Source organism: Maylandia zebra, linkage group LG2 (assembly GCF_041146795.1).
Source record: "Maylandia zebra isolate NMK-2024a linkage group LG2, Mzebra_GT3a, whole genome shotgun sequence".
NCBI classification, from domain to species: domain Eukaryota; kingdom Metazoa; phylum Chordata; class Actinopteri; order Cichliformes; family Cichlidae; genus Maylandia; species Maylandia zebra.
Genome location: NC_135168.1, coordinates 30,592,573 through 30,612,299, shown reverse-complemented (window position 1 = coordinate 30,612,299; position 19,727 = coordinate 30,592,573). Strand labels below are relative to the sequence as shown.

The 19,727-nt window shown below is 39.6% G+C and overlaps 1 protein-coding gene across 5 annotated transcripts in view; it reads right to left on the bottom strand.

The window, feature by feature from the left end:
* Positions 1-19,727, bottom strand: part of il1rapl2 (interleukin 1 receptor accessory protein-like 2) — a 499,122-nt gene that overhangs the window by 156,140 nt on the left and 323,255 nt on the right. For all 5 annotated transcript variants that reach the window (XM_076890749.1, XM_024804223.2, XM_076890753.1 and 2 more), the window contains 2 exons: positions 7,101-7,287; positions 6,865-7,018 (listed from right to left, as the gene is read on the bottom strand). In XM_076890749.1, the coding sequence (XP_076746864.1) occupies positions 6,865-7,018; positions 7,101-7,287 (341 nt within the window). The remainder of the gene's footprint in view (positions 1-6,864; positions 7,019-7,100; positions 7,288-19,727) is intronic.

Below are 19,727 nucleotides of genomic sequence, written 5' to 3'. Positions count from 1 at the left end.
TTAGCTAATTAACTAAATCTCACCATTTATATTTAAAAAAAATCCCTTGCAACAGTGGTAGGTCTCAATTTTCCTTTACACGTCGTTCATTCTAACTTCAGTCAAGCTGGAATTCTCTGATATTCTTCATAAACTGTGTTGTGTTAGCAATAGGTTTCTTTTTCAGAACTTACTTTACGTTTCCTTGAAATATTTGAAAACTTCACAGTAAGCTTTGTATTTACTTTCATCCATAGAGAAAACCTGAGCTGTCTTATGGTATATGTGGAGAAATGATCTCTCAGGCAGGGTTATAGAGGAACGGTGTAATGACTCAGCATCTGTCTGGAGACACCAAAGAGCCTGTTAGGAAAAAAAACCTGGCGTTAGCATGTCTTCTCTGCCACATAGCTGCTTCTGTGAGAGTGACAAAGGCAGAGAGGAATGAGCAATGCACCCAAATTTATTCCAATTTCAGGTTGCAGTTTGAAGAACTGGCCAGGGACAATGAAGTCGAGGTTATAGGACTACTAACTCATTTTTATTATATGTGATTTTTTTCAGTTTATCAGTGGGCACTGTCTGTGTCAAGAAGTGAATAAATAAAAATGAAAGTACATGCGCGCTTTTATCAGGATAGCTCCCACAGTGGACAGGTCCTTTACATCAACCCATAATACTGCATTCTGTTCTCCTCGGCTGAGCATGCTGCAATAAATGCTTCTACGCAAGATGTCTCCTGAATGCTCTTTCTGCATGAGTGAGCCTGCTTTTACCACAACAATATAGTAGTATATCTTATACAGGCCATCCCTGGTTATGGCCACAGTCAGACCACTCTCACACGAGGCTGTCTCACGTCTGCTCGATCAGAATCTGGGGGAAATAATCAAAGCTGTTTTACCTTTCTGTCTACACTGTGTAACCAGGATATACGAGAACGCCTTTGGCCAACCCTCATTTATTTTTATGCTTTGCTAGAAAAATTTGCAAATAGATGCAGAGATTTACTGAAACATGTAAAAATATAGTTAAATACATTATATAAGCCAACAAGAGTTTTTCAGTTTTATCAATATTTTAAGTTATGACCAATTTTGTGAACATTAGATGGATCAACTGAAGTGCCAGATGCATCTCTCAGGTCCTGTGTCGGGTCTTTGCTGGATTCATTCTTATTTCTGAAGGACATGACCATCAGATGTTGTTCGTGAACTGTAGACAGTTTCTCTTTTGTCCAGTTTCATTAATTTTGTAATTACACACTGCACATCATAAAGACATGTTTCTAGCTAATAGCTCTTTGGTAATCATCTTGTTGATCCAAAACATAATATTTTATGTCAGACTGTGTTATCTTTGGAAATTTTCAAAGTTTCAACTGAAGAATTATTTTTCTAACAGGATGCTAATAACAAATTATCTAAATGTACAACCTAAAATTGGTTCTCTGACAGAGTGATTGGTTGTATGTTATGTGTAGACAAAACATTGGTTCATCCCTTAAGTTACCTTTTTATGCTTGAATTATTCATAGGATAGTGTTAAAAGGCTTAGCAAACAAATATCAAGTGCAGGAACTGGACTGAAAATGACAGTGAAAACAGCCAGTATACAAAGAAAGTCAGATTCCTTTGATGACTACTCTAATGTGTATCGGGGAACGCGAAATATCTTACCAATGTGCACCAAACTTCATTTACTGTGAGCTAATTAAAAAAAAGCATCATAATGTTTTGGGAAAGTATAGATAGTTTTGAAAGAAATCTTTAGCCATGGCTCTGTAAGTTTAATACAGTGATAAAATACTCACTAGCATCATTTTTAACATCCTTCTTCTTGTATGTTTTATTTGGGTTTCAGACAACACATCAAAAATATGAATTTTTAACTTCCTTTGTTTAACATATGTTGAGGTCTTGCAACACAGATATGACTCTTTTTCTTCAAGCTGGAGTAAAAGGCTCGTATCTGATTTCACCTTTAAACTCTGTTTGTCACAACCTAAGATATGGTCCAATGTGACAATTCAACAAGGGGGTGCAATAGAAACTAACCCATTCAACAACACCAAACACAAGAAATGTAGTACTGCCTGTTCAGCCCTACACTGCAAGAGGAAGCTGTGGATCTGAACTATAGCAAGAAGTGCGAGTTGAGAAGGACACTGAATTTGGTTCTGGGATTCAAAATATGAGTAAAATGGAGCAGTAAGTGTTCTAGACTGTTTCCTTCGTGTGCATACGAGTGTCAGAATGCAAATAATATCACAATGTACGAAGCAAATCAAGGCGCACGTTTAAGAATGTGTGCTAGGACAAAAGTAGCACAGTGTGTCGCTCATAAAGACCGACTGCACATGGTACATGACACAACAGCAAAACACAAGCAGGACTACAACCCTCCTCCCAAAACACTCGCTCACACACACACACACACACACACACACACACACACACACACACACACACACACACACACACACACACACACACACACACATAACAAAAGCGCAGATGGAAGTAAGCTTAAAGACATAACAGCACGGAGCAGATGTTTCTGCTGAGTGAAAGTTAAGTCAAAAGCCACTGAAGCTTTAAATATTCAAAGTTTAATGCAAATATACAAAATGATACCAGGAATGTACCCCGTTGTTTTAGCGTAGATCTGAAATGTGCATTCAAAGAAACTTTAAAAGTGCTGTAGTAATGATGAATGATGTATTGCTGAGTCGAGGGATCTGTCAAAGTAATGGATGCTCTGGAGTCACTGAGGGATCCATTGTATATTAAAAGGAAGCAGAGTACATATTCTGACCATATTTTAAGTCCACTTGCTTTCTCTGATGGTAGTCAGCTGACCTCTAATCCATGGAACAGTAATTCATCAATTCTACAATTCTTAAAAAAAAAATGCAATAGAAAATATGTCCAGTAGAATACCAAATACTATGTATTCCTGACCCAACTGGCACACGGTGCCTTTCCAGTCACATGCTGGCACTGCAAAGCAGTAGCTGGCAAAGCTTTAGTGATATATATCCCTGCCCGTCCCATCCGTTATATTCTCTACAACCAAATTCAATAGTCCATATTGCTTTTGATTATTTCTCACCACTGTTGCTCATTTAATGTGTGATGCTCTACCACGCTCAGTTCTAGTAACAATTAAGTTTAACATCCAGGCATCCATGAAAACAGAATTTATTAAATTTAACGGAGTTAGACGTTAGCAGGAAGTTAGCTCGCTAGTTTCCACCTAAACATGATATAGCATGTTCTGACTGAGAGATTTCTGAATGGAATTCAAACGTACAGCTCTGCTATCACTTCCAACATTTGTAGGGTTACTGAAGTTGGGCTAGCTGGTATATAATGATGTGCTACGTGATCACTAGCGACACAGCTATGTCAGCACTACATAAACACATTGAAGCTGGAGGATGAACCCTCATCTTTTTACTCGATAAAAGTCAACGTGAGGGTTCCTGATGGTTAGGGACAAATGCAATCAATGGCAAGATGCTGTAAACGGACCAAATTCAGTCAGGAGAACATATTCAGGACGATACACTTAACAAATCGGCTGTATACTTGTTAGAGGTTGGAAAATGATTGTGATACCCAGTAGCTGCATTCTTGGCTCTTGTCCATTCTCTCATTGCAGTCCTTCCAGGCAGAAGTCTTCTTGACAGAATTTGATGCATATTCTTAACTCTATATGCCCAGGCCTTTAGATCTAGAGGCCTAACCCTAAAGCCTAGAGGCTAACTGGTGATTGCCAGACAGCCACTGGTCACAAGGGAAAAATGAGTGAATGTTGTGAGTGGATGCTGGAGGTTGTTGGCAGTGTCTCAGTTGCTAAAGCCCTAGCCAAGTACACCTGAGGTCAGTCAGTGACTCTCTTGTAATTACAAATCAGTTTATTTCCTGACCCATTGACAAGTACTTTCTGGGGGTCCATGGCTGCCATTGCCCCTAGTTGTAGTGAAACTATGAAAAGAGCAGTGCAAACCTGAAATGGGGACAGTGGCGTGTCTAGAAAATTTTTGTTGGGGGGGCCAGGTAGGGGCACAGATTTGGAGAAGGGTGGCAGATTTAATTGGCAGATAATGTTTAAAAAAAAAATTCTACCAACCCTTAACCATAATTCAATAATCCTATAAACCTAATAACCAAATGCACTTTTAACTCTTATTAGAATGAGATTTTAACCACTACGGTGCAAAGTTTTTAGATACTGCGTTGATAAAGTACAAGAGATACAATCAGTGCTTTGTCAGTGTTTACTCAGCATTCAAGGACAGCAATATTTGCATAGTATTTTTACTGACATATAGTGCACATATGTTTTGGGCAAAAACATTTTTGAAAATTAAAATACGAACATTTGTAACAAACAATTGACAAATTAGCCAATGCCAATGCAAAACTTTATCTGCCTGTTAAAAAAAGAAGATAATCTTCTCACAAACTGGTGTTTGATTTTGAAACAGGAAAAAAGTGGGGAAACAAATGAAAAGACTAACATTTGAATGAAACCTGAAAGCAAGTAAATACTTTCTATGCTGCCTTATGGTAAACTTTGGTAATATTGATAAAGAACAACACTGGCTGATGATAAAATACAGTCAGCTGGCATGGTGACACTGCCAGTATTAACCTGCAGGACTGGACTGGGACAAAAAAAATTGGGCATTTTTACTACAGACCGACCCACCAGGTAGTAAAGCCATAAAGACTTTGAATGAAAACAAATGCTGTTGTGACAGTGATGTACAGTCTTGTTGGTATATGTATGATTTCTATACATTTTACGTCAGATAAAAACTTTGGTTGTAAGATTTAGATAATTATTTAATAAAAACTAGGTATTTTAAATGAGAATAAGAAAGAAAAGTATTTCTTTGTGCCCCCCTTTCCCTGTTAATGCCCTACCTGGCCCCCTGGCAAAACTTTGCTAGACCCGCCCCTGCACAGTTACCAGCTGTCAGCTACATAAAAAAGGATCCTGGTGTTATTTATCTCTCAGAAACAGTTGATAACTTCAACTCATTCATGTCACCTAAAAGGTAAACCTGTTTCTCCATCACCTGTTCAGCTCTGATGATTCAGTAAGGACATCTCCTGGTTTCATCTTCATGTTTCCCTCTCACCACATATCTAAACAGACATCATGACCAGCAGCTTTACAGCTGTGGCTCCAGCAAACATCAGCTGATACTAGAAATTAATATTAAATACATTCTAACAACAGCTGGTCAAGCTTAAACGTGCTGCTGTTGTTTAGCGCAATATCTGCTGGTTTCCTCTTTCTGGCGCAAAGTGGGCGATAAACAAACAAGAGAGAAAAGCCGATCAGCTGATCATTGATCAGTTTCATGATTGAAGTAGCAACAGGAGAGGGAGGGGGAGAGAATGAGAGAAGAGGCAGCTGTGCAGCATAAAGACAGAATAAATCCAGCTTTGTGTCTTTTTTCCATTCTAGCTAAAGTCCGGGACAAACTGCGTCTCTTCTCAGCTCAATACGAAACGCGTAATATTTTCTCTGAATGAGGGACCATTCCATTTTTTTAAGGAGCCGTTGGCAACTCTACTAACCTTATGAATAAAATAAAGTTCACTATCAGTAACATCATAGCACCCACCCAGCTGTATAAAAACTCCGTCAAACTGGCTAGAACGCAGTATGAGTTATTGCAACTGACAGTAAAAAGTCAGCAACATGAAAATAAACTCCACCTAAACTTGGTTTATATCTGACCCAGATAGACTGCAGGTCATAACTTCTTACCTGAAGTTCAGTTCACCTGACACTCGGACTGGCGGCTGCCTCGGGGCTCTCCTCCTGCCTCCCCTTCCCTCATCCACCTGTTGCCTCTGTGGAAGCCCCGTCATAGCCACCACCAAACAACGGAGTTATTTCTACACATCGACCTGCATCTGGCCAATCCACCACCTCTCATTGTTCATGCCATTACAAAAAAAATAAAAAATAAGTCACTGGGGATATGCCCGATGGCCAGTCCAGCTATGTTAACCTGCAACCAAATTTGCAGCTCCATACAGCAATGTTACGACTTAGATTATATCTTATAACTCATAACTCTTATGTTAGCTGCCCTCAGTAGCATACTGTCTGAAATATTCGAGGGCTGCAATAATTCTTTAAGTGTTATTTTTTTCCTTGGTATTCTAATTTCACCAAAGTTTACTAAACTCAACAAACTTGATATTACTTACCGGGACATTTATTCTGTCCTCATTTTCTTTCACCGAAAAATTGTTTCCTGCAGTGACGTCTTTCGCGCTTGGCTCTCCTACCTTTGCTAACATGATGCACATAGCGCAGAAGCGATGCTGCATTCACTTACACTCGGATATCTGAGCGTGACCGTGAAAACATAATCGGACATTTGATATTTGATTGAATTTTATTGTTTTGCCTTTGGGGTGGCACCTGGGGTGGCCAGTCTGGTTTGGGGGGTGGCCTGTGCCCCCCCAGGCCACCCCGCTGGACACGCCATTGAATGGGGACCCTTGGCTTCAAAGTAAAAGGTGTGTCCTTTAAACTATGTTGGTTTCAGAGTAAGGCGCCATTTTTATGAACATTCTCCTTTTCCAGTTTGTGTTGCACTTTTTCAGTTTTCCCGTTGCTCAGCAGTTAGTGCGTGGTCTTCTATGGAAAATACAGGCAACCGCAGCAATGTGTTAGCAAAGCAATAACAGAATAACAGTTTTAAGTGCAGTATCCTCAACAACAGCAACCTCTAGAAATCAAGTGCCAACTGCTTGGCAATACACCAAAAGCAACCGAACGTTGCCAGTGGACTAGTGACCAGTCTCTTGGACTGTATCCCATCTCCATCCATTCATTATGTCCTACCTGTGACTTTGAGTTGCGTTGTCCTTCGCACCAATCTGGATCCATACTGCAATTCACAGGTGTAATTTCCCCCGTCTCCCTCCTCTATCTCAGGTATCCAAATATGTGTGGTATTAACAATGATGGAGCTTCTCCATTCAACCAGCTCACACTCCTAACAGGAGACATAGGCAGAATAGATCAGTCGCAACCTTAAACAGAAGACTCATAAAAACTTTTCTGTGTTCATGCCATACCTTGTACCAGGTCATCTGCGGTTGTTTATATGGAGCCAAATAGTCTTCTATATCAGGACAGTGGATCATTTTGCTGTGGGTTATCTCAGCTTTCTCCAGATGGCGGATTTTGCTACTGAAGCATTTTCCCTCGTCGCTCTCTTCCACGGTCATCGACATGGACACTTTCATGCAGTATGTGGAGTTCCTAAACAGATTAAAAATATACATAAAAAAGTATTCTGTATCACTGCATGTTGACATCTTTCTCGGAGTTGTTGAGAAAAGAAACCACTTGACATCACAAATATAACCCATCTATGCAGTTGTTTCTAAGCCAATTCAAGCACCCTGAAATCAATCTGAGTGGGTTTGTTTTTAGCTGGTTTGTTTATCCATTCAAAAGTTAGCTACAACAGTGACATGAGTTATTCAACCATTTGTTCAACACCGAGACTCAGACTGTCAAAGTCTTATAATCTGTGTCAAACAGAGCTATTTTCTGGTGAAAATGCAGGGTGGACCCTTTGGCTCTGTTCTGGTTATTTCTGGTGAAATTATAGGCCCATTGACATCCCAGCTTTTCACTGACACCATTCAAGGAACTGGCAATAAATAAGAGGTTTTACAAACGCCATCATAAACAAAAGATTTCATAAAAAGCCTTGCTATACATTGGCTTCATTCTTGCAGATCGCAGTGAGCAAAGATAACTGTACTTGAGAACTGGTGCTCTAAAAATAAAATACACTTTGATTGAAATCAAACATTTTAAAGGAAAGAAATTAGAAAAATTTGACATAATTATATACACCAATTATGAGATTAAACTGTTAGGATCCATCCTTGACAACAAAGGGTAAATGGTAATGTTTAGTGCTGAATGACAAATAGAGTCACTAAGAAACAAAGTATCAGTCTTTGTGGTTACTGGCATTCTACTGTCAACCAAGGAGCAAAACAAGCGAACTGCAACAGCTTTGCTTTTAAAGAAAACTGTCACGTCAGTCACTTCACACAACAACTGATGAGTAGCGCAGAGACAGAGCTGCATTTAGAGCCCACAAGTGGATTATTGTTCAGAGGCCTGAAGCAGCACGATATTCACACCTGTAGCTGTTCTCCACATTAATATTTCAATAAGGTACGATAAGTGACCAGAGCCTGTGATATATGATGATTATGTTGAATTTCCTTCTCCTGACGTGGCATTTTACATGACTAATGAGTTTGAATTACATAAATCCTTTTTTAAAAAATTATTATTAACAAATAGCCCATAATACCACTGCACAGTGGACAAAACTGGCAATGAATATGTAAAAATGTACCACTGCGTGTATTTAGGAAACTGAATCAAAACTGACTGTTTGGGGTGTTTGTACAAAGATATTAATCGGATCCAGAGCACTCCTGCACATATTAACTTTTATCTTTATGGCAACAATATCAGGGAGCAGCCTCTCTAGAAGCAACATTTTGGTTAGCACGCAAAAGATGTTGTTTATAAAGCGAGCACAGAGAATAGCTATTAGCATTTAGCATTGCTGATACTCGTTTGGGGTTTTAAAACCTCGAATGCCTTCATTTCCAAAAGCAGCATGTTACTTGTTTCAATACAAAACACCTAAAGGACAAGTGAGGTCATACTGACACAGGCACAGAGACGAGTTGCTGACAATTTGGCACTGGTCATTTTTATAAGTATGATGTGATTAGTCGCTGGAGGTTGCTAGAAGCTAGTAGTTACTGTGAAATCAACTACTAAAGCCCTTTAATGTTGATCTAGAGAGTGAATTGTGTCAGCCTGATAAACACCGGTTGCTAGAGAAGAGTGTGCACTCTGTGACGTTCCAAAAGGTTAACAGTGTAAGAATAGTCACAGACAGTTATACAGTACTACACTAATAACCTCCTTGCAGTTGCTTTGGTTGTCACCAGATTGCCACAGTTTGCAAGTTAATGCCTTCGATGTAATCTCCGTTCACCTTCAAAGTAGAACTTGTGCCGGTACAACTAAAATTGACAGTCTACTAGTGCCTAAAGTAACTGTAAAGGAGTTTTAGAAGCAGGCTTTGTGGACATAGATAGTGCAAGCTTTATTAAAAAGCTGATAAACTAAAATCCAGACGGTCCACATTACTGAAGATTAAGATGAGAAACACTGAAGCACGTGGGAGGAAAATATACAATCTGCCAAGGACAAAGGGAAACGCAAGACTACACAGGGGCCTGGTTGGGTGGAGGTGAAAGCAGTCAAACACAGATGAAGCTAATAAGGACAGCAAACAATAACAAGGAGGGAAGGGAACTAAAACAAAAAGAAGATATGAGAAAACTAACTGTCAGAGTAAAACAGGAATTAACCAAAATAGAAGTAGGTTAGACAAAGAGATAAAGACCAGCGTTAGACTAGGATGTAAGATACAGGGGGACACAAAAGTAAGAGGAAGGGAAGAAGAGAATAACATTAGAAACAAGTGAAAAGTAATAGAAGCCAGAGGGACTGCAAAAGCTTGCTGCGCTGCCCCAAAGGGATAAACCTCAGCCCACTTCGTACAGTAGTTTCTAGACACATAAAATGTTTCTCAGCTCAGTCCAGAAGCCCGTCCACTAAATAAGGTTTACCCCTGCCCTGCCTTTTTGCACCTGCTGCAATTAGCATGCAGCTCCCTGTCGCAGCAGATGTGCAAAAACAGAGCCGAAGCAATTACCTCGAAGACAGGTAGGCTCTGTGGACTGTGTTGATAAAATGTGTGTTGTTATTTGTGCTAGCGAGACATCGGAGGTTACAGCTCACAGTTACATGCTGCCGTCATAACGCCATGTGTGACAGCGTGTCCTTGAGCCAAATTTTTCTAATGAAACAAAACAAGCGAACTTTGAAGTTTTCTTTCATGTGCGTGATGCAACACGCTTTCAACATCGTTTTCGATTTGAAGTCTTAATATCTGCTCAAGGTGATTGTAATTGTTGGTGTGTGTGTGTGGTTTTGTGGTTGTGTGTGGGCAGACTTTGCTATGTGTGCTCTCCCAAGTTCACCTCCAAACACAAAACAGCGCATTGATCTCTTAGTCTTACTCCCTCATGCACATACCCTGCCCAACACACACACACACACACACACACACACACACACACACACACACACACACACACACACACACAGAGCATTGATGGGATAAGTGGTTTAGATCCACTTAGATGAGAGGTTAAGGGACAATGGGTGTGTGTGTGTGTGTGTGTGTGTGTGTGTGTGTGTGTGTGTGTGTGTGTGTGTGTGTGTGTGTGTGTGTGTGTCTGTCTTACAGGGGACCCTGGATTTTTGTCATTGACCTTACCAAGACCACTGAGCATTGAACTAGAGGCCTGGAAAGCTTTTTATCCATCCATCCCCCAGTTTTTTCTACTCTCATCAATCTATCTCCAGCCTACAGCATCTTGTTTTCTCCTCCAGTGATTCGGTTACCTTATCCTATACGCTTCTCTGACTTTTCTGTCCCTCTCTGTCTTTTTCTCTCAATCAGATATAATTCAGTCTTTTACTAACCCTTCTTATTTTTTGGGATTTGTTTTCACGTTCATATTAGCTACTTAATCACCCTTTATGTATAAATAAAAAAAGACCAAATAGCTAAATAGAAAGAAAGATATGGACCGTATCAGCCCAAATGATTTCCACACCAGCACTGTGTCAACAGGTGCAAGACAGGAGCACGTCAGTAGGAGAGCAGCAGTAATCCCAGAGCTCCATATGTCCCTAAAAACGAATGCGTTTCCGGCAAGGCAAGCTCCAGGTCACCTGTATTTGAGCCCATAAATGACAGAAATAGACTTGAAGTGTAAACACATGTTTCAGACTGTCTTTACAGGAGTACAGCTTGAGAAAAATGTGAGCTGTTGACCAACTGTTTAGACAGCTGAACTGATTAAAGTGTTCTGTCAGATGGCCTTGAGACAACTTGCCTCTTTCACCTAATCCCTTTTTCTATGTAAGCACTTTCTATCTGCCATTCATAATTTAATGATCTCCTGATATTAGAGGGTTAAAGTACACCAAAAAATCTTCTTTAATTTAAGTTAAATTAGTTTGTTTTTCCTAAAGAAGAAAGGACAACAGTTGCAACAGGTAAGACGTCTTTTTTTAGACCAATAACAAGAATGTGCTTATTCCATCCTAATCAATACGACATTTTTAGTAAAGGCAATGGGCTTTTTTACTGTACAATGTAGCTAAGCTATTCTTTATAATTACATTAACCCTCGTTAGCTGTTATTATGTTTAAAGTGGTATCAAAGCAGGTTGACTAAAGAGGCTACATCAGCTTTTTAAATACATTTAGCCTAAATGTTTACAGTAAGTAGGTAAAGCTACTGTCAGTGAGTTCATTGTGTACCAGGTATTTTGCAGAAAAAAGGCAAGGTCTAACCAAAATGAAGAAATTACAGTTTTAGAGATGTGGGGTTAAAACTTCCGACAGAGGATAATCTGCCAAGAGTCAAAGAAGCAAAATACCGAGCTGGAAATGAGCATAACAGGTTCCCTTTAAAATACCCCCGTGCATTGTGGCTTAGAGTCATCAACACAAACGTTGATGTTGATGACTCTCAGTCACGATGCATAATGTTACTCAGTACATTTAAATATGATGTCATAGAGATCCCGAAAAGCGGGGCGAATATGGAGCTGGAATGTCACAGCACTGACATCAAAAAACACCTGTGTTGCCAGCTGCTGCTAGCAAAACGGCACTGTCGCTATGTCCCAGCTTGTGGTAGTGCGCACAAGCCGCAATCCTCATTTATTTTACATAATTGCACAACAAACGAGGATTGCAGCTCATGTGCACTACCAGGGCGACCGTGGTTCAGGGGGTTGGGAAGCTCATCTGTAACCGGAAGGTTGCCGGTTTGATTCCCAAGCTATCTCTGTCCTGGTCGTTGTGTCCTTGGGCAAGACACTTTACCCTACCGCCTACTGGTGTTGGCCAGAGGGGCCGATGGCAGCCTCGCTTCTGTCAGTCTTCCCCAGGGCAGCTGTGGCTACAACTGCGGTTTGTCTGCACCAGTGTGTGAATGAATAGTGGAACTGTAAAGCGCTTTGGGTGCCTAGAAAAGCGCTATATAAATGCAATCCATTATTACCACGGGCAATATCAATGTGTGGCAAAATACTTGAATTAAATATCTATATGTATATATATATTAGGGGTGCAACGATACACAAAATTCACGGTTCGGTTCGGTTCGATACTTTGGTGTCACGGTTCGATATTTTTTCGATACAAAAAATGTTCATGCATTTTTAATTTGTCATTTATTAAAATTATAAATATATATTTTAACTCAAAAGTACAGTTTTTAAATTTAACCCTAACCCTTGTGCGTGTTTTTTATTTTGACAGCGAATGTGCACCTGCGGACCACTTATGTGCAGCCCTGGTTATATAGCTCATCATATTGCAGCCACAGAAATTCTTTTGTCCATGAAACCATAAAGCTGCACTTTCTTTTTGCCTCATAGTCTGATTTGTCATAACTTCTCCGTTTTGTGGTAAGCTTTTCTTTGGCTGTCACTTCTTCACCCTGACCTGTCTTATTTGGCTCAGCAGAACTGAAATGCTTTTACACACTCACTCACATAAGCTCAGCGATTCTCTGCACGATCAACCTCTCACATGTTTAAGCTTGCTGCGGGAGATTTCACTTGTCATGTTTGCATAGTAAGCTAACGATTAATAAGACGATGTCAGAGGAATTGGTGCACAAATTATCATCACTCACAGATCAGTGCTGTCGCTCTCTATACACAGTTCGCACGATTGCAAAGTGAAAGCAAAAAAACAAGCGCAAATTCAAACGCGACTTCAATATGTCACATATTGACAGTGGCTCACCGATGCCAATGACATAATTACCCAGCTACATTTCTGAAAGAATGCAAAAGCATTGACATATATTTTTCCTACAATAGCCCGACGGGCAGGGAAGAGATAGATTTTGGTAGCCCGACTGAAAAAATCGCTAGCTCCGGGACGTCGGGCTAGCGATATTGCAAGCCCTGTATCTGATTGAGGAATCACTCATCTTTGGAAAAGAGAGTTTATTACAGAGAAATGTCTCTTTCCAAAATAAAAGCTATACTATCCGCTTCTTCTGGGCTATATTCTCAGCAGCATAAGGAGAATCATGTGCTAACAGCTGTCTAAATGACTCGGCTAAAGTTAGTAGCATGCTTGCTTTTTTTTGTCTGCTTCCACTTGTCTTTGCACTACGATGATGTCGGCGTAAATGTGCAGTCATATTCGTTGTGTTCCCGCTAGTGCTTTCAGGTTAATCTCGTTGAAATGACCTTAACGCCACAACACGGCAAATCTCCGTTAACGAGCTACCGCCGATCGCTCCGTGCATGGGGCTAGACGGCCAACACGTTAACGAGCTAACTGCACTAACTGCGCTAACACACGCGGAGTAGTCGAACACAGATTCACTGAGCGCTCCACACAGACAGCATCGTCAGAAGGAAAATTGATAAAATAAATTACAAATGTTGTATTGTTCGATACATATGCGTACCGAACCGAAAGCACTGTATCGAACGGTTCAATATCGATACGAATATCGTTGCACCCCTAATATATATATATATATATACACACACACACACACACACACGCTCTTCCTCACATATATACTTTTATAAACACTTCCCACAAATTGATTTTATGTTAAAAACATGCTTTAACCTTGTAGCTTTGATGATTTGGTTCTATACATTCATACCAGTAATGCATATTGGATTGAGATGAACTGAAGCAGAACTGTCCTCTCTCTCTCTTTGCTGTCTTTCCACATTTCCCTGTTTTTTGTTTTTCTATCGGGCTTTGTCAAAAGCTCTCCCCCATTCCCCTTTCAACCTGAACACTGGAAGCCTGGCACTAAACTGTGAAAACAACAACTATGTAAAGAAGAATGTATTATGCATATCGCACTGTAAACATGATGATTCAATTAGACCGCAATGCAAACGCTGTGTCAGAAGCATTTAGCACATGCTGTGCGCCTCTTATAAATGCAAATTGTTGGTACGTGTGTGGGTGTGTGTTCATATCTGGCGCTATGTGAATACATTTAAATTGCTTTGTTAGTAAAAATGCCCCTGAAGTTAAAGACATTTGTCTATTTAATGTGATACAAGTTAGAGTCGTACACATTTTTGGTTTGCTGTACCAACGAAAAAAAAAGTCACTGCAGCTGGAATTATGAAGTTATCATAATTAGATATTCAGGGGGTAGGTTTTTTTTTTTCCATTGCCATTTACCTGCAGGGCAGATAAGTAATAACCAACCGTGAATATACTGTATTTGGGATTATTAGAGGAGAACGAACATGCTCTACTATATGAAATGAATATCCAACACGTTCAGGAAAACCTCATTATAATCCACATCTAATTAAAATGTGTCCATGGCCTTTGTTCAAGAAATTACAAGATGTCTAGGAAATTACAAATTAAAGCAGAAGGAGATGAAGCAGAAAAAAATAGAGAGATGAACCAAAAAAAGATAAAATAATAGCGTATATTCGTGAACAGGTATAGTCATTTCTTGTGTCAATTAATTGTATTCTTTCAAAAAGAATTCCAAGAACCTGGAAATCAAACATCCTTCAGATCAATTTAATACTTTTTCTTCCTAAATATACATACAGAACATAAGGGATATTATCAGCATCTGCTATTTGATTTTCCGGTTTCATCTGATTAAATTCTCAGTAATGATACTTTTACAAAGAAAAGACTACATCACTAGCTTCCCAGGAATGATCCGTTATTTCAGGTAATGGTAAAATAGTGTTATTGCCAAAATATCCAGTCTAGGACAAACTGTTCAAAGGCAGCTCCAAATTACCCAGATCGAAGAAGCCACACATATGCCTGCATTCTGTTTGAACATTGACATAAACTTTGCAAAGGTTTGCACATCACAGATCAGTGGCAAACAAAGCAAATCACCTAAAATTACTAAAACAAATTTCTTTATTAAGAATTTCCAGCAAATGTCATGCTACCTGTGTGTGAACATATCAGAACTTCATCCATTTTCTTAACTGGTTATCCAACGTGTGGTCACACAGGAATAAGGAAGACTGACCAGGAGGTCCAAACCCAAATCATCTTGCTGTAAGGTGAAAGTTCTTCTGCTTGAATGGTAAATGGACTCGTTCTTATATAGCGCTTTTCTACTCTGAGCACTCAAAGTGCTTTACACAACTCATTCATTCACCCAATCACACAAGCTATTTTTCTAAGTTTTTATTGTTATCTAACATTCATACACACATTCACACTCTGATGGATGCATCGGAGAGCAACCTTGGGGTTAGTATCTTGCCAAAGGATATTTGGCATGCAGACTGGAACAGACTAGGATTGAACCAACAACCTTCCGGTTAGTAGGTGACGTGCTCCACCTGAGATACAGCCACCCCTGTTGTTTGACAGATGACACTCAAGCAAGCAAGCAATTTATGTTAGAAGTGGTTTAATAGAGAAGGCATCTTTCTGCTTCAGAGGCAGATAAATCTGACATTCGTCAGCATAGCAGTGGAAGGATATTCTATGCTTTCTGAGGATGGTTCCCAGGGGCTGTAGATATAATGAAAAAGAGCAGAGGCCCTAAAATTGAGCCCTGCAGGACCCCAAACTGAAAAGCGGCAGAGGAGGACTCATACCCTAAAAAGTTAACACTAAAAGTTCTGTCAGAAACATAAGCTCTAAACCATTTCAAAGCAGTACCACGAATGCCTGCAAGATGGTGCAAGCGAGACAGTAAAATGTTATGGTCTACAAAAGCAGCTGTTAGGTCAAGGAGGACAAGAACAACATAATTACCATAATTACCACTCTCCATTTCCAGTTTGTGTTTCACTGTTTTAGTTTATTACAGTTAAGAGAATAGCTGGCAAGTGTTTGCAGAACAGTCAGTGTGTTCCTGGCAAACAACTAACCAAATCAGTCACAAGCAGGCTTTCACCACTGGCCAGAAATACATTTTTTAATGTATTTACAAGATAGATAGATCTCTCTTTCTATCTATCTAGCATTTCCTCCATAGCAGACCTTGCCATAGTGGGACAGAAAATATCCAAATAAATGCAAACACATTATAATAAAATATATTTCCTAGTGTACACTAAAGCTCTTTACCATTGTGTAGAAAGCTTCTTTCTACCCATTACACACACTAAATATTACTAAATAATTGATGTTAATGGCACATCTCAGCCCTATAGATAGCTGCTAATGTGAGTATGTGTCAAGAGTTAAGAACATTTCTGACTTTATTAAGGAGACAAGAAAATTGCTTTCAGACACAGAAATGAGAAAAGATTTTGAAACACTGAGTAACAGAGGCAATAGAGTGCTACAGATTAGATTCCAGAGATGGTATTTAAGGTTAATCTAGATCTTATTAGAGATATGTTTGCATTTCATAGCCTTAGGCCATTTCATTTTTATGAGATGTGCACATGCTCCAGGCCGACAAAGCAGCAATAAGACCACTGGTGTTTATTGGGATCATTTTCGGGAGGAGTGATCACGATGTTGGCAGCCCAATTTGTTTTTGACGTATTAACCATACCTGTGCTGTACGTGCTAGTCTCAGTGTGCAATTTGGCGATACTGACAGGTTTATTTTATCTAAACAAATAAAGACATTACTTCTTAGCCTGTAAGAATAGGAGACATTAAAGAGTCAGCAAAACAAAAATCGCTCAATAATTTGATGTGTTTTTAGTACAGTTTGCATTGTACTGTAATCAGGATGAAGTGTAATTAAACAAACTGTCTGACAATGTCGCTGATATCTTGGAATACTTATTTTTTCATGAAGGCGCTGTTTTTCCACCATTTCCAGGCTTAACACTAAGGTGAATGGTCTGCTTTCGCAAAACATTTTTCTGCATTAATCAACAAACAGCTTTATAATTTTAGCGTCGTTATTTCCATATTTACACACTTGTATTTTCAGAGCTGTCATAAATAGTCCTGCTTGGCTGGATCAGAGTTTATACTCAGAGGCACTTTTATATGTGGATATGGACCAAAAGTTCAAACCATAGCTGATAAGCTTAACATTCAGCATGTAGCACCTTCCCATGTCATTCTCAGTAAGATGGCAGTTAAGTCTATTTAATTTTTTAAAATAAAAGTTAAATATTTTTAACCACAAGTTTGGTCCTGTTGGAAATATACATCAGGAGGGCAGGAAACACATCATCTCATTATCTTTTTATAGAATATATCTCTGGGTGACTTTATGACATACATGCTTTAAACCGTGAAATGAAAGGTGACCTGTTCTGCTCTTTTCCAATGCCATACATTTTAATCTTGGATTAACAGTTCAAAATCCTTATTATCTATCTTACAGGAACCCAGGAGCACTGAAGTTCATCATTTGTCCGTAAAACACCCCCTCTTTCCCTCTTAAAGCCAAACACAATTTATATATAGAAGGATGTGTTACAGCCATAGTTGTGTGTGGCTGTGATGGCCATATTAGGGGGTACCCACTCTCTTTGTTATTCCAACCAACAAAAAAACCCACCTATATTCACGGATCTCATTATTTAAAACATTCGCTCCTGAACTTTTACACTGGATTCCTGACACACCGCCCAAGTGATCCGAGTCTCTGGAGTGCACTGTGGAGTATTTTACATGCTAGGTGGATGTGCAAACCACCACACTATGCAGCCACTATACAGCATGCATATGACAGATAATAAGGAAACACATAATAGGTCACTTTAACTACAGTTTCATCAAGTGTGTCCTTTGCTGCTCTGTGTAGGCCTTTTCGCAGCAAACATGGCTTACAAATAAATTAGGCTCGACCCGACAATTTAATGCCAGCAAAATCTGTCCAGCAAAGCTGCCTCTTGTCTTACTGGCAGTGAATGAGGTGAAAAAAGAGATTTCAAAGGTGAAAGGAAAGATTTGTGGCTGCCATTTTGCATCTAATGTGATTAGCCGACATTCATAACACTTTGGTTATCAGCAATTTTTTGCATTAAGCTCACGTAACACACAGCATCTGCATATGTGCCTGCATGTGTGTGTATGTGTTCACCGTCTGCTGAGTGCGGCTTGTTATTTTGTCACATGGCAAAGGAAAGTGTACAGTTGCTATGAATAAAGCATAGGATTTCACTTTTACACATGTGGGGATGTGTGGTTTTATGACTGCCTATGTGCATTTATTAAAGCAAATGAGGAATGTGCTGTCATGATGAAACAGATACCAGGTGTGAGCCGAAAACCTCTTTCAACTTGAAACACAGCTGACAAATCAGCTAATCAGCAAATAAAAGCACTTCAGACTGCTTGCAAAATGATCGTTCAAAATCAAAATTATGCACTGAAATCTATACTGCTTGTTTTTTCCTTTATTTTACAACACACTACCAAGTAGTAGAGTCACAGTTACAGTAAGATTTAATGTTCATGCTGGTTTGAGGCTATGATACTGGCAAAGAGACAGCACGTTCTTAGGCTACAATGATTTTTCTTTTTTTCTTAATTGTCACGCTGATCTTAATTTGAAGCGACTGCTGTACGTCTGTCAGAGGCTACATAATCGCTTCTAAAGTGTCCTCAAGCAAGGCAGCATCACTTCTACAACAATTGCAGGCATACTGCACTTTGGCTGACCGCTAATATTTCATATTTGTGCAGAATTTGTGTTTTGTTCTTGTTGTGGAGCAGTCTCGAAACCCCCCCAAAAAAGACACAAATTCCAGTTCCACAAAATGTTAAATGAGCCGTTAATGAATCTCCAAATCAAATTGTAATCCACCATATCCAACTCGTCAATAAATCAGGCACACCCTTCCTGCAATTACCCTCCTATGATCAGGGCAGGCTGCTGGAGGGTGCTTTGAATTATGGAGCTAATAGAGGGGGATGTATCCTGGCCAGCAGGCAGCGTGTTTATACCTGCACGGAGCTGCAGATTAATTTGACTATCAATCTAACGAACAGGCCGAGAGAGAGGAAGCGTGGACACTGCTGCACGCTGAGACAGTCACACATACACACGCATGGCCGACACATTTCTGTGCATCTCATATGGTTATATATGGATCCATACGCCACAACAAGCTATATTTTAATGAGGTCTTAAATACTGTGTGTAGAAAGTGTTTAACGCAGATTTTTTTAATGACACTGTAAGAAAATTATAATTTTTTAAGCCACAGCTTTTCATTAATAAGAATAGATGCAAATGTGAGTCATTTTTAACCATTACATGTTCTTAAGACCTTTTAGGACATTTTATGATTTAAAAAAAAATCTGCAATGCATCAAAACAAACTGGAACCTCATTAAAAACTCATTTCACTCTGATAGCACTTGCTAAACAGAAGACACAAACACGCTGTCAGAGAGATGCGCAGCAGCCTCTGTCGGCTTGCTGACACACAGAAATTGTTTGAGGTACAGTGTTTGCTCCATGCTGGCTTTGTGTGTACCCGTGTCGGCTGCTGTGTGATTTGTAAAGTAAAGTAAAGCTGCACCTTTTTCACGCTCTCCATCATTTTTGTGTTAGCATGTGCGCATCTGTGTGTTTCACTGGAGC